The sequence below is a fragment of the Prunus persica genome, chromosome G4, assembly GCF_000346465.2.
Source record: "Prunus persica cultivar Lovell chromosome G4, Prunus_persica_NCBIv2, whole genome shotgun sequence".
Taxonomy (NCBI): domain Eukaryota; kingdom Viridiplantae; phylum Streptophyta; class Magnoliopsida; order Rosales; family Rosaceae; genus Prunus; species Prunus persica.
The window spans coordinates 9,820,930-9,836,168 of NC_034012.1; the positions used below are offsets into that span (position 1 = coordinate 9,820,930).

A 15,239-nucleotide genomic window follows, 5' to 3' on the forward strand; every position below is an offset into this window, starting at 1 on the left:
GCTTATAACTCGACCAGCAATGAAAATACTAATGCGTTGCACAAGTCTTCGCACATTCTTCCTTTCAGAATCCTTAATAACTGCATCGCTTTCAAGCTAACTATAAGAAAATCAAAAAATTAGATGCAACTTTCACAGAACTGCCTTTTAGCTTGCAGCTTGCTCGAAATTACAGAATTGCTATCTTCCACTACAAATGCGACATCTGCATGCCAACATCCAAACACTTGTTCCTGGTTGGGGCTCATTTTATTGCTATCAATTTATTTAGCAAGTAGTTGTTAAGTTGTGCCCACTCTGAGGGTTGAACATTATTGCTCTACCAAGAAACGTTATTATAGTAGTTGCCTTCTTGTGAGGCAAACAACTTGGAAAGAATGACTATCCTCCAATTTTGAATTTTCTTAGAAGAATCATCAACAATAAAACAACTTTGAACTTGGAATTTAAGTGATTAACATGGAAGATGTGCTCGCTGGTATCAGTTATCAGCTGCCTTAAAAATAACGTCAATGTATAATGTTGGATCAGGCTTGACTGGCACTGTCACTCTCAGGCCATATCAATCTGGCAAGAAAAATAACACCATATATCTTCCAAAGTCCTTGAAAAATTGTCATTATAATGAAAGAAAACACCAATGAGGGAAAGCACACGTCAAACATTGGGTCGCTGGCTGTATTTATATCTATACAAGTTTCAAATTACAAGCTGTTCCTAATTCTGTGGAGCTAGGATACTCAAAAGACAAAGATGAGTTCTTAGAAGAATCATCAACAAGAAAAACAACTTTGAACTTGGACTTCGAGTGGCTAACATGGAAGATGAGCTGGTATCAGTTATCAGTTGCCTTAAAAATAAAAGGAAATAGTCAAAACATATTCCAGTTTGAATTCAACAAGGATTCTGTTTATCACATATATCACGGTCAAGTCCTCTCCTGGTGGCCCAAAGGTTTCAATATCAATAATTTGCATTATGTGGTTGTTGTTTGCCGACTTCTCAATTTGCAGTGATGTTTGCATCCTTTTCAAGCATGTTTGCTCTTATATATGAAAATATACATGAGCAACGGCACATACACAAAGCAACATGCTAGTGCAAGCTTATAACCTAATGGCTCATGCCTTCCTTCTCTTCCTCTTATTCCCTTACATTATATCCACAAATATTCATGCCTGCAAACAAAATGAACGCAGCTCCCTCCTGTCCTTTGCCTCCACTCTATCTCCTTTAAATTGGACATCCATTGATTATGATTGCTGTCGTTGGAACGGCATCACTTGTGATCAAGATGGTTGGGTCACCCATTTGCTCTTGCCTTCCAAAGGGCTCAAAGGAGGTATCTCTCCCTCTTCACTTGCAAATCTCACGCGTCTCATCCACTTGAACCTTTCCCACAATTCACTATATGGTTCACTTGAAACTCAGTTCTTTTTGTCTTTGAATCGACTTGATATCCTTGATTTGAGCTATAACTGTCTTTCTGGAGAGCTACCAATTTCTCCACTATCTAGCAATATCCGGTCAATTGATTTGTCCAGCAATCACTTCTTTGGTGCAATTCCATCTTCATTCTTCCAACAAGCAAGCAACTTAACTAGTTTCAATGTCAGCAACAATAGCTTCACAGGGTATGTCCCATCCTCTATTTGTCTCCAACATTCTTCTCCCTTCCTTAGGCTATTGGATTTTTCTTCCAATTTATTTAATGGCGACCTTGCTCCTGGATTAGGAAAGTGTTCTGAACTGCAGGTTTTTCGTGCCAATCACAATAACCTCTCAGGATTACTTCCAGAAGATATCTATAATGCTACCAAACTGGAAGAAATTGCATTACCTCTCAATTCACTACATGGAGCCATTAGTGGTAAAATTGTCAACCTCACCAACCTTGCCATCCTTGACCTTTCCTCTAATCATTTTGGAGGCGAGCTTCCTCTCAATTTGGGGAAGCTCTCCAAGTTGAAGTTTGTGACCTTAGATTTCAACAATTTAGAAGGTGTGTTGCCCTCATCTTTGATGAATTGCACAAACCTTGTAGAACTGCGTTTGGGAAACAACCACTTGGAAGGAGATATCTCTGTGCTTGATTTCTCAAGACTGAGTCAACTTACTAAACTTGACCTAAGGATCAATAACTTCACTGGTACGGTTCCAGTAAGCCTTTACTCATGTAGGTTCCTAAAAGCCATTCGGTTGACTGGAAATAATCTAGAGGGACAAATACAAGATGAGATACTTTCATTGAAATCCTTGTCCTTCCTCTCGCTTGGTTACAACCGATTCACCAACCTCACAGGGGCAATGAAGATATTGATGAGTTGCAAAAGTCTTCACGCACTCTTGCTTAGCGGTTCCTTTGTGGGTGAGGGAATGCCATCTGATGATGACATGGTTGATTATGTTGGATTCCAAAATCTTCGGCTCTTGGGTTTGGTTCGTTCTAACCTCACTGGTCAAATACCTTTTTGGTTATCAAAGCTCAAGAATTTAGAGATCTTGGCTCTGGGTTTCAATCAAATCACAGGGCCGATTCCAAGTTGGTTGGGGACTCTTCCTAGACTGTTTTATATAAGCTTGTCACACAACCAAATTTCAGGTAAATTTCCACAGCAACTTTGTCGACTACCAAGGTTGCTTCATGAACCAATTGCATCTCAAGGAGACAATTATGAATTTGAATTTCCTGTCTACAGCAGCAGCATCAGCATAACCGCAAATCAAACTTTTCTATCGCAAAAATTGTGTTTTTTTCCAGCAACGATAGACTTGTCTACGAATAACATTGTTGGTGATATACCCACTGAGATAAGCCAATTGCATCTTCTCTACACGTTGAGTCTTGACTCCAACAACTTCTCCGGTGTCATTCCAGACCAAATATCTAACCTAAAAAATTTAGAGGTTTTGAACCTCTCCATGAATCACTTGTCTGGAATAATCCCAGCATCATTGGCGAGTCTTAATTTCTTAAAAGAATTTAATGTCTCATATAATAACCTCGAAGGATCGATACCAATAGGCACCCAGCTCCAAAGCTTCGAAGTTTCTGCGTTTGAGGGGAACCCAAAACTTTGTGGTGCGCCACTTCCAAAGTGCTCACCAAATAAGGGCATTGATGCAGATAACAAGAACAACAAAGATGTGTACAAATGGCTTCATCAACTTCCATGGTTTTATATCTTTGCAGCATTGGGGTTTATAGTGGGATTTTGGGGAGTTTGTGGTTGTTTAATTATTCACAAGACATGGAGATATGCATATTTTCGATTCATAAACAAAGTACAAGATAGGCTCCTCTATGTGATGATAACAGTCCCCCTCAACAAGATGGACAGAAGACTTCGAGGCTAGATATATATTATTAATATTGTACTTTTTATTTTGCATTTTCAGTTTGCTTTTCCTTTTTTTTTTTTTTTTTTTCCTTTTCTTCTTCTTCATTTCTAGTCATGACAGATTCACCTGACAAATTTTTCACATAAAAAGACTGCATTGTCGTCGGATGGACCTCTTCCATGAAGTGATAGGACCTATCCATCCTTTCTATTTCCCGTAAAGCTAGGATACGGTTATCCTTTTGGCATCATTCAGAATCATTTATAAGTACTAATAGCTGGTACAGAGAGGGGTCATGAATGCCTTTCCTTTAATTTGCTTCCGAATCTGCCAACCTATCAAGAGGCCCTGAAAGAAAACAAATGCAATTAACTACCCATAATTTAAAATCCGCCAAACATTTAAAAAGGAAGAAGAAAAAGACTTAAAAACCAAAGACTTAAAATTGAAATGAAAATTCATGGCTTGCAGACAACGCTGAAAAAATAAAGCAGACGGCGGAGCTTTGGGGCCTGGGGGGCCCGCTAATTCTTCTCCACTCATTTCTCTTCTCCTCTTCTTCATATTCTTCTGTGCGAGAAGTTGAGAACTGAGAAAGATCACGACCTTTTTTTGGTCCGAAACTAAAATGGGTTGGATCATATTGAACTCAGCCAGAACCCAATACTTTATTTTGCAAATGTTGGGCCAGAACCGACCCAGTTTTGGCCCAATTAGCAGAAAAAGCTTATCTTTTGAGACTTTGAATTAGAATGCAGAGAATTGGAGGAGAGTTGAAAATGGCGAAGAAAGGAAGCTGAAAGTTGAACGTTGCTATTATTGTAACATCCTACATCGACCAACGGAGAGGGGGTGATGTGCCTTATATGTACATGCCTACCTCCATCTAACACGAGGCCTTTTGGAAGTTCACTGGCTTCGGAGAAATGAGAACTCCGAAGTTAAGCGAGTTGGGGCTAGAGCAATTCCAGGATGGGTGATCCACTTGGAAGTTGCTAGTGAGTTCTCAGAAACAAAACCGTGAGGGCAGAGAGGGGGGCACAAAGCAGACAATATCGTGCTACGGCGGAGCCAATCCAGGATGTGACCATTTGGTATCAGAGCCACTCTACCGTATGGTGCGAGTGTGCCGAAGAGGACGTCGGGCCCCTAAGGGGGGTTGATTGTAACATCTCACATCGACCATGTAAGATCCCACATCGACCAACGGAGAGGGGGTGATGTGCCTTATATGTGCACACCCGCATCCATCTAGCACGAGGCCTTTTGGGAGCTCACTGGCTTCGGAGTCGTAGGAACTCCGAAGTTAAGCGAGTTAGGGGCTAGAGCAATCCCAGGATGGGTGACCCACTGGGAAGTTGCTCGTGAGCTCCCAGAAACAAAACCGTGCGGGTAGAGAGGGGGGCCCAAAGCGGACAATATCGTGCTACGGCGGAGCCGATCCCGGGATGTGACAATTTGGTATCAGAGCCACTCTGCCGTGTGGTGCGAGTGTGCCGACGAGGACGTCGGGCCCCTAAGGGGGGTGGATTGTAAGATCCCACATCGACCAACGGAGAGGGGGTGATGTGCCTTATATGTGCACACCCGCATCCATCTAGCACGAGGCCTTTTGGGAGCTCACTGGCTTCGGAGTCGTAGGAACTCCGAAGTTAAGCGAGTTAGGGGCTAGAGCAATCCCAGGATGGGTGACCCACTGGGAAGTTGCTCGTGAGCTCCCAGAAACAAAACCGTGCGGGTAGAGAGGGGGGCCCAAAGCGGACAATATCGTGCTACGGCGGAGCCGATCCCGGGATGTGACAGACCAACGGAGAGGGAGTGATGTGCCTTATATGTACATGCCCGCCTCCATCTAACACGAGGCCTTTTGGGAACTCACTGGTTAGAGCAATCCTAGGATGGGTGACCCACTGAGAAGTTTCTCGTAAGTTCCCAGAAACAAAACTGTGAGGGCAGAGAGGGGGGCCCAAAGCGGATAATATCGTGCTACGGCGAAGCCGATCTAGGGATGTGACAATTTTTTTCTGGGCATAGGTAATTTTTACTTCTTCTTTCTATTGTTGTTGAAGGCTGTATTTATGAATTTGAGGTGTAGGTGGAGCTGAAAGACTAATTGTTGATGCGGCTGGGCATAAGTTCACGTTTTCACTGCACACCATGACAAAAATCGATGCTTTGAGGAGACCGTTTCTGGTGTGTGTGCTTTCTCTGTTTCAATTTTATCTATGATATTATGGATTCATGGTATCTATGTAAAATAGTAGTGGGGTTTACTTGAGGTTGGATTGTGTATGGTACAAAAACATCGAACAAGAGTAAATGTTTTTTCTTTTTCATATGTAAGTTTGTTTGAAAGTTGAATGAAAGATTTACATGATGACCTACTTTACAATAAAATGTTGAAAATGACAGTTTCAAGTCGTCTTGGTGTGTGTACTCTCAGAGAAACAGGATTAGAAACACAGACCTGCTATAGGAACTTCATCAAACAGGGTACTACATATATAATGGATACCACACCGTGGGATTGGAAGATGGTTTATACATAGTTAGAACAAACATATCAAATTTTCTTTTCTTTCCTTGTCCTTATTTCTCGGTTTCACAGTGTTCAACAGTCATTTAAAATCAGTGCATTGTTTGATGTTTTAATGTCATTTGGTTTCCCAGTATCTTTCCTGTTACTGTATATGGTGCTTTCCTTCCCCTACGTATATTCTATCGTCTTCATGCTTTGTGTGCATTTCTGCGGTGCCTTTTTGTTGCTCTCTGTGTGCTGGTCCTGTAGCCATCATTTGATGTAATACTAGCAGGTCAGGTTCCTGTTGTCATTCCAATGCTAAAGCTTAAGAAGACAACAAAGGTATTTGCACTTATTTGATATCATAGTTGTTTAATATGTTACATCTTTATGTCCAGGTTTTGTTTTATTGTCATTTTCCAGATTTATTGCTAGCTCAACACACACACTATTTTGAGGAGGATAAATGGGAAACCTTTATACTTCATAGAAGAAGTGACAATTGGTCTGATTCCATATTTTGGCTTTATCATATTTATCTGATGTGTCTTGTGCACCTTTTTTAGTGTTCTTTTGCAGTGATCATACTACTATTTCTCACTGATTTTTTTGAAAAATTAAGTATGGCTGCAGGAATGGCAGAAAAGATTCTTGTTAATATCAAATTCACAGCATCTATGTTTGCAAAGACATTTAAGAATCTTAACGCATGAGGAATTCAGCCAGTCTTTACCCAGCTGTTAATGTGAAACAGTTTATGAACCCACCAATTCGTATAAGTAACGAACATGTTTGTATATAGTTTACAGTTTCCTTGATGATTTATTTCCGATTTTATGTGGTAGCTTACCGTTGTTTTCCTGCTTTGATATTTTCCTTCTTGTAGGATAAATTTTCTGTCAATAAACCGTTTTGAGAGGAAAAAGAATATAGACTTTGGAAATTTCAGCTTTCGTTATGCTTTGTACCCTTGAAAGAGATGTGCTTCAACTTCCTAATGTAACTGAAACTTCACTGACAATTGCAGGCAAGTTCCTATCACTGAGTAATCTATTAATCTTACTGATAGACATGTTATACTAAGTTATCAACTAATAGGTAAGAGAAAAAAATAATTTATAGGGATATGTGTGTTCCTTCATTACTATATAACCTTGTCGAAAGACCATATGATATTAATAGACTATCAATAACCAAGCAGAAGCATGCAGTAATCATGTGGTGGTGATATTAAGCTTTCCCTTCAGGTTCATTTGTGTGTTGAAAGCTTTATGGATTTTGCAATTTAACTATATATCTCGACGTGGAAAGACATTATTTTTCTCTCAGTAAATTATGAAACATTAGCCTGTAGATGTTATACCTAGAATTTAGGTGTCACTACTGGATTGCTTCAGATTATTAGCGGGATTGTGATGGCCTACATTCCTAGTCAAGCCTGGAGTTGTTATTTGTGGAAGAAAACGAAGCTTATGTAGAATGAATAGCAGTAAACTATTATGCTGTTATCTGATTGATTATCAGATTGCTCTTTTAAAGCAAACTTGTCTGACATACCTGCGAATCGAAACCCTGGATAGATGTTCAAATTTCCTTTATTATTACAATATATTAGTGCTTAGTTAGATGTGTGTGTGACATATGTCAAGATATATAGAGATGTCAAAATGAAGTAACAAGACTGTCCATGATGACCCGTAGCTTGTAGACCGAGAAACATCAGGTCCAAAGAAATTGGGTGATCACTGTGTACAACTTTGTGTTTTACCTGGTATCTCAAGAGGTGAAAGGAATTTAGTTTGACTGGAGGATCATACAATTCTTCTTATCTCTTAAAATTTACTCGGCAAGGTTCCAAAGAATGCTCTTAGATCAAAACATTATGTAGGGATGATATGAACTGCCTAAAGATAGAATTCTTGAACAGCAAACAACCATAGGTATTACTCACTATGGCAAAAAATTTCCATTGATGAAAGATTTAAAACCAGGTTTTTTTAATGAAACAAGCCCCATAGTTTCAGCAAATCTGTATTTAGCTTAAACAAAAATTCTGTACTGTATTAGCTATAGTCTAAACATTTTGGGATATTAAATCTTGTCTTAATGTACAATTAGGTCATATTGGGATTCTTATGAGTTCGTCACTCAGATGTATTGGGTTTCCTTTTACCAATTGCAGATGCTGTGTAAAAATGCACTTTTGGATTATTGTCTGAGCTAACAGACAAGTTATGCCGGGTCAGTTTCGAATACCCAACCCGGCCACGCGACAAAAGGAACCAATGCTATTTCATATTTGATAGGTAGAAATGCATAACTTCTCCACATACGGGAGTGATAAATTCAATACATGTCCAATGTTTTAGGTTCTTCGATAAGCGCTTGAAAGAAGATGCTGAGTACTTGAAGGAGCTCAGAAGTTTAGCGGAAAAGGAAGGAGTGTCCAATGAGGTTAACTTCATCACATCTTGCTCAACAGCTGAAAGAAATGCACTTCTCTCCCAATGCCTATGTGTCCTTTATACACCAAAGGTCCAAATTACACTGTTTTGTTCCGTTTGATGGGATATAGGTTGGAAAATAAAATGGATATGAGATAATCTGATTGAAGACCCGCAGATGGCACAGAGAGTTCTGCTTGGCTTTTGCTAAACTGATCGAAGACCCACAGATGGCGCAGAGAATGGGCATCTATGTGGGACGGCATGTGACAGATTCATTCTCTACAAAAATATTTGGTTGGCATTTGAATCAATACCTTGTTGACGTTGCTGGGACGAAAGAAGGCTGAAGACTGCATGACCTTGTAGTATAAGTTGTTCAATTTAATCGCCCAGACTTAAATAAAATTTTGTTGCGTTTAATATATCCATGAATTTACTCCTAGTGTGTCATCTTTTATGCCTTTCGTCTTTTGCTTGATGTACCATTTTTCTCAAGTTCATTTGTTTGATCATGTAGTTGACAGATGGTAGTGACTTGTGAATGAAGAGCGAAGAATGAGATTTTCTGCGAAGGTTACGCTTCTCCTCAGTGTAACATGAATAGGGTGTCAATGTGTGTAATGTTAAGATAAGGCTTGACCAGCACTGGAACTCTCAAGCCATGTCTGGCATGCATGCCGTATTAAATAACACTATATATCTTCCAAGTTTCCAAAAACGTAGCTCAAATCAAGAAACTGGTAGCTCTTCAGAGAGACGGTTATAGCTCAAATCAAGGATCTCAAGTCGATTCAAAGACAAGAAGAACTGAATTTCAAGTGAACCATAAAGTGAATTGTGGGAAAGGTTCAAGTGGGTGAGATGTGAGAGATTTGCAAGTGAAGAGGAAGAGATACCTCCTTTGAGATTTTTAGAAGGTAAGAGCAAACGGGTGACCCAACCATCTTGATCACTAGTTTGGAATAATCCCATTGTCATTGGCGAGCCTTAATTTCTTGGAAGAATTTAATGCCTCATACAATAATCTTGAAGGACCAATACCAATAGGCACCCAACTCAAAGCTTCAACTCTTCTGCCTTTGAGGGGAATCCAAAACTTTGTGGTGCCCACTTCCAAATAAGTGTGGACCAAGTAAGGGCATTGATGCAAATAAAAAGAACAATAAAGACGCGGACAATGGAATTCATCAACTTTAGTGTAATGAGATTTTGGGGAGTTTGTGGTTCTTTAATTATTAACAAGACATTTGGAGATACACATATTTTCGATTCATAAACAATCTACAAGATATGGTCTATGTGATGGTAACAGTGCGGATCAACACGATGAAAAAAAGGCTTAGAGGCTAGATATATATTATTAATATTGTACCTTTTATTTTGCATACTCAGTCCAAAGATATGAAAGCTGATGCATATGCATGTAATACGGTTGTCAATTGTGAAGGATTGATGTCTATGTTAAGATTAATGTCTATTGCTAATTTAGAAAAATAAAAAGGGTTATTCATAGCAAAGGTCCCTCAACTATACCCGTAGTTGCATTTGGGTCACTAAACTCAATTATTAGTTGCAGAGGTCACTCAACTATGTGTTTCGTTGCACCAGTAGTCCTTCCGTCAAGTCCGTTAGTTTTTTCCATTTAAAATGATGACGTGACAAGCATCTGTGAGAATCTCATAGATTTGTGAGGGACAAATTTGACTTTTCAGTTAGCTCTCCCAAGCCCAACAAGAGCAGCACCACCACAGGCTCTACCCTTTTTGGCAATACAACACCAGGAGGCTTGATAACATGTTTTAGCTTACCTTCCTGGTTCAATATCAAGAGCTGGGTGTACGGAATTCGATTGGAGATGACGGGGAGGCCTTGGGACCAAGACTCGAGCTCTTGATGAGATAAAGCTTCGGATTTTTTGAGCGTGGACTTCTTGGGCACTCGCTTTTTCTCTTTGACGGCGGCTATGCCGGTTGGGAATTGGGGGAGGGGTGGAGATTACAGTGAGAGTTACAGAAAGCTTGAGGACATCGAAATTGGGTTTCTAGGTTTTATCATTTTCATCATTATCATCTGTGGTTGAGAGGTGGGAGGAAATGGAGGATGGAGCGAGAGGTTTTGGTGGGTTTTTATTGAGGGTTTTGGGTTTGGGGTTTGGGGATAGAGAAGAAGATGAGTAAGAGCCCAGAAGGAATTGGCAGGCCATGGAGTTTTGGTTTGATGTGAAAATATTGGGAGGTTGGACATTGTAGACTTGGAAAGACAAATTTGCCCATGAAATTGACACCACGTTTGCCAGACTTGATGGAAGGACTACTGGTGCAACGAAACACATAGTTGAGTGATCTCTGCAACTAATAATTGAGTTTAGTGACCCAAATGCAACTACGGGTATAGTTGAGGGACCATTGCTGCGAAAAACCCAAATAAACAATAAAAAATCTGCTGAATGTGAAAGTGCAATTGATATTAGAGAAGAAATCCAAATTAATGTATTTTGGATTGGAATTCCCTTGCTGCTGTGCTTTGGCATGTGGGGTTCATTACTATACATATCTAGGTTTGCGTTCAGGGCTTCTAAGCCAATGAAGACATTCAGAATTTCATTTTGGAGTGGAGGAGCTTGTGCTAGGGACATATTTGTGTATGGGCGCATGAGTTATATCCCGCACAAAAATGATAAGAACTACTCTTTCACTTGTCTGTTAATATATTAGTATCTCTATGTTAATATGAAGTATCTGCAAAACTAATCGCTTAGCTCAAAGGGAAGGGAAATTGCTCCAGTTGTGAATGATCGGATGAAGCAGCCATTGCACCACTCAAGATAAGAAAGAAAATTCAAGAGTTATTAATAGAAATATCGAGGGTTTAAGAAATATTGGTGGTCCAAAAACATGGATATATCGATATCGGTAAAAATTGAATAAAAATCATGAAAATTATGAGAAAAACTTGGAAATTTTTATTAAAACTTTAGAGGATGTTTATTTAGTCAATTATCTACTATTTTATCACAAAAAATGGAAGGAAATGCATTGTATGGTAGGTTTGAGTGATTTAAACTACATAGCGAAATGACAAATACTATCACTTCAGCAAATTTGTAGTAATTAATGAAAGAAAATTAAAAACACCATAATTTTTTATATATATAATAATTTACTACATCTTCTTTACCTTTTGCTTTATATATAGATAGATAATAGATAATACATCTCCATAATAATATAATAAATAACATTAAACAGATTAAATATATCTTAGGAAAGATTAAAATAATAAATAACATTAAAATAAGCTTATAGAAAGTATTTTCCCCTTTTTTTTATCAAAAGCCTGTGGAAAGTTTAAGAGGCAGTATAAATATTAACGTTGTAGCTTCTGTTCATATCTTCGACGTGTAGAGGGGTTTCATTAGTCCCGCATTTGAACGGTTTATATCTATTTCTTCTCTTTTCTCTCTCCTCTCTCTTGCCTTTCCTTCTCTCTTCTCTCTCTTTCTTTTTTATTTCTTCTCTTCCCCCAGTTTTCTTCTTCCTCTTATCGTGGGGTGATTTTTTTCTTCTCTCTTATGATTAGTTTCTTCAGTCAGGTCATGCTGATGGGAGGTCTCTCCCCAATTTTCTTCTTCCTCTTATCGTGGGGTGATTTTTTTCTTCTCTCTTATGATTAGTTTCTTCAGTCAGGTCATGCTGATGGGAGGTCTCTCCCCAATTTTCTTCTTCCTCTTACCGTGGGGTGATTTTTTTCTTCTCTCTTCTAATTAGTTTCTTCAGTTGGGTCATGCTGATGGGAGGTTGACCTGGGATAGCAGGATTCTTGGATTGAATTTCACTCTCTTCAGTCAGGTCATGGGGGAGAAAATACTAGACAGGGGAATGATATTTCGTTTGCCTAATTTGCACTGTGTGGTGCTTGTTTGCCGACTTCTCAATTTGCAGTTACGTTTGCATCCTTTTCAAGCATGTTTGCTCTTGTATATAAATATACATGTGGGCAACGGCACATACACAAAGCAGCATGCTAGTGCAAGCTTATAACCTAATGGCTCATGCCTTACTTCTCTTCCTCTTATTCCCTTACATTATAACCACAAATATTCATGCCTGCAAACAAACTGAACGCAGCTCCCTTCTGTCCTTTGCCTTCACTCTCTCTTCTCCTTCTTTAAATTGGACATCCACTGATTGCTGTCATTGGAAGGGCATCACTTGTAATCAAGATGGTTGGGTCACCCGTTTGCTCTTGCCTTCTAAAGGGCTCAAAGGAGGTATCTCTCCCTCTTCACTTGCAAATCTCACGCATCTCACCCACTTGAACCTTTCCCACAATTCACTATATGGTTCACTTGAAACTCAGTTCTTCTTGTCTTTGAATCAACTTGAGATCCTCGATTTGAGCTACAACCATCTTTCTGGAGAGCTACCACTTTCTCTACCATCCATTAATATCCAGACAGTTAATTTGTCCAGCAATCACTTCTTTGGTGCAATTCCATCTTCATTCTTCCAACAAGCAAGCAACTTGACTAGTTTCAATGTCAGCAACAATACCTTCACAGGGTATCTCCCATCCTCTATTTGTCTGGAACATTCTTCTCCCTTCCTTAGGCTATTGGATTTTTCTTCCAACGTATTCAGCGGCAACCTTGATCATGGGCTAGGGAAGTGTTCCAAATTGCAGGTTTTTCGTGCCGGTCACAATAACCTCTCGGGATTATTTCCAGAAGACATTTATAATGCTACCAGACTTGAAGAAATTGCATTGCCTCTCAATTCACTACATGGAGCCATTAGTGATAAAATTGTCAATCTCACTAACCTTGCAACCCTTGATCTCTTCTATAATCATTTTGGAGGCGAGCTTCCTCTCAATTTGGGGAAGCTATCTAAGTTGAAGTTTGTGACCCTTGATTTCAACAATTTAGAAGGTGCTTTGCCCCCATCTTTGATGAATTGCACAAACCTTGTAGAATTGCGTTTGGAATCCAACAACTTGGAAGGAGATATCTCCATGTTTGATTTTTCCAAACTTAGTCAACTTACTAAACTTGACCTAAGGAAGAATAACTTCACTGGTACAGTTCCAAGAAGCCTTTACTCGTGTAGGTCCCTTAAAGCCATTGGATTGTTTGGAAATCATTTAGAGGGACAAATAGAAGCTGAGATTCTTTCATTGAAATTCTTGTCCTTCCTCTCTCTTGGATACAACCGATTCACCAACCTCACAGGGGCAATGAAGATATTGATGAGTTGCAAAAGTCTTCACGCACTCATGCTTAGTGGTTCCTTTGTGGGTGAGGGACTGCCATCTGATGATGACATGGTTGATTTTCATGGATTCCGAAATCTTCGGTTGTTGTGTTTGTGTCATTCTAACCTCACTGGTCAAATACCTATGTGGTTATCAAAGCTCAAGAATCTAGAGATCTTGCGTCTGGGTTTTAATCAAATCACAGGGCCAATTCCAAGTTGGTTGTGGAATCTTCCTAGGCTGTTTTATATCAGCTTGCCAAACAACCGACTTTCAGGTGAATTTCCACAGCAACTTTGTCAACTACCAAGGTTGCTTCATGAACCTAATATTGCATCTCAAGTAGAAAAATATGAATTTGAACTTCCTGTTGCCGGCAGCAGCGTCAGCATAAACTCAAATCAACAATTTCCACAGCAACGTTTACCACAGCAAAAATTGTATTTTTTACCAGGATGGATAGTCCTATCTAACAATAACATTAGTGGTTATATACCTGCTGAGATAGGCCAATTGCGGGGTCTCCGCAAGTTGGCTCTTAACTCCAACAACTTCTCCGGCATCATTCCAGACCAAATATCTAACCTAAAAAATTTAGAGGTTTTGGACCTCTCCAAGAATCACTTGTCTGGAATAATCCCATCATCATTGGCGAGTCTTAATTTCTTGAAAGAATTTAATGCCTCGTACAATAATCTTGAAGGACCAATACCTATAGGCACCCAGCTCCAAAGCTTCAACGCTTCTGCCTTTGAGGGGAATCCAAAACTTTGTGGTGCCCCACTTCCAAATAAGTGCAGACCAATTAAGGACATGGATGCAGATAACAAGAACAACAAAGACGAGGGCAATGGGCATCATCAACTTCCGTGGTTTTACATTTTCGTTGTGTTGGGGTTCATAGTAGGATTTTGGGGAGTTTGTGGTTCTTTAGTCATTAACAAGACATGGAGATATGCATATTTTCAATTCATAGACAATCTACAAGATAGGCTCTATGTGATGATAAGTTGATAATAGTCCATATCAACATGATGAAAAGAAGGCTTAGAGGCTAGATATATATTATTAATGTTGTACTTTTTATTTTCATTTTCAGTTTGCTTTTCCTTTTTTTTTTCCTTCTTCTTTTGAAAATAACTGGACTTAAATTTAAAGGATATATGTTGTTATGTTCATAATATTATGGGGGGAATTTGTACTTAACTGTTGATTTGCCTTATGAACTTGTACCTATCTTTCAATTTACCCCTATCCTCTTTTTGGAAAATCATTGATATGAACTTTTATTTTTAGCTAATTTCCTCCCTACCGTCTAAATTCTCAACATTTCATTTAATTTTGCAGTTAAATATGAGGGCAAAATTGGCCAATTTGTACATTAAAAATAATTAAATATTGAAAAATAAAATAAATGAAATATGAAATAGAAAAAAAGGAAGAATTTTAACAAAAATCAACCCAACGCTCCCACAACCTTCTCTCTCTCTTCCCCACCCACCCCACCCTAATTCCAACTCACGAAGCCATCAACACCCACCTTTAATTTCAAAGACTTAACAAGATTGTTTTCACCAATTGAAGCAATACACATTTGTTATTTTAAATAATAACACTACTACATTTTACACTTTGCGCGACGAAGAGAATTTCGTCGCGCAAAATACATTGTAGTC

At 39.1% G+C, this 15,239-nt stretch overlaps 2 protein-coding genes across 3 annotated transcripts; both read left to right on the forward strand.

The window, feature by feature from the left end:
• On the forward strand, positions 1,067-3,734 carry LOC18781260 (receptor-like protein 2). Of its 2 annotated transcripts, XM_020561453.1 has the most exons (2): positions 1,522-1,634; positions 1,736-3,734. In XM_020561453.1, exons 1-2 carry the CDS (start codon positions 1,610-1,612, stop codon positions 3,355-3,357), a joined length of 1,647 nt encoding a protein of 548 aa, XP_020417042.1. In that variant the 5' UTR covers positions 1,522-1,609; the 3' UTR covers positions 3,358-3,734. The 2 variants fall into 2 exon arrangements, with proteins under 2 accessions (XP_020417041.1, XP_020417042.1); XM_020561452.1 differs by having other exon boundaries at positions 1,067-3,734.
• Positions 11,731-14,680, forward strand: LOC18779909 (receptor-like protein 2). Its single transcript, XM_007213372.2, has one exon. The coding sequence runs from the start codon at positions 12,301-12,303 to the stop codon at positions 14,575-14,577; it is 2,277 nt and encodes a 758-aa protein (XP_007213434.2). The 5' UTR covers positions 11,731-12,300; the 3' UTR covers positions 14,578-14,680.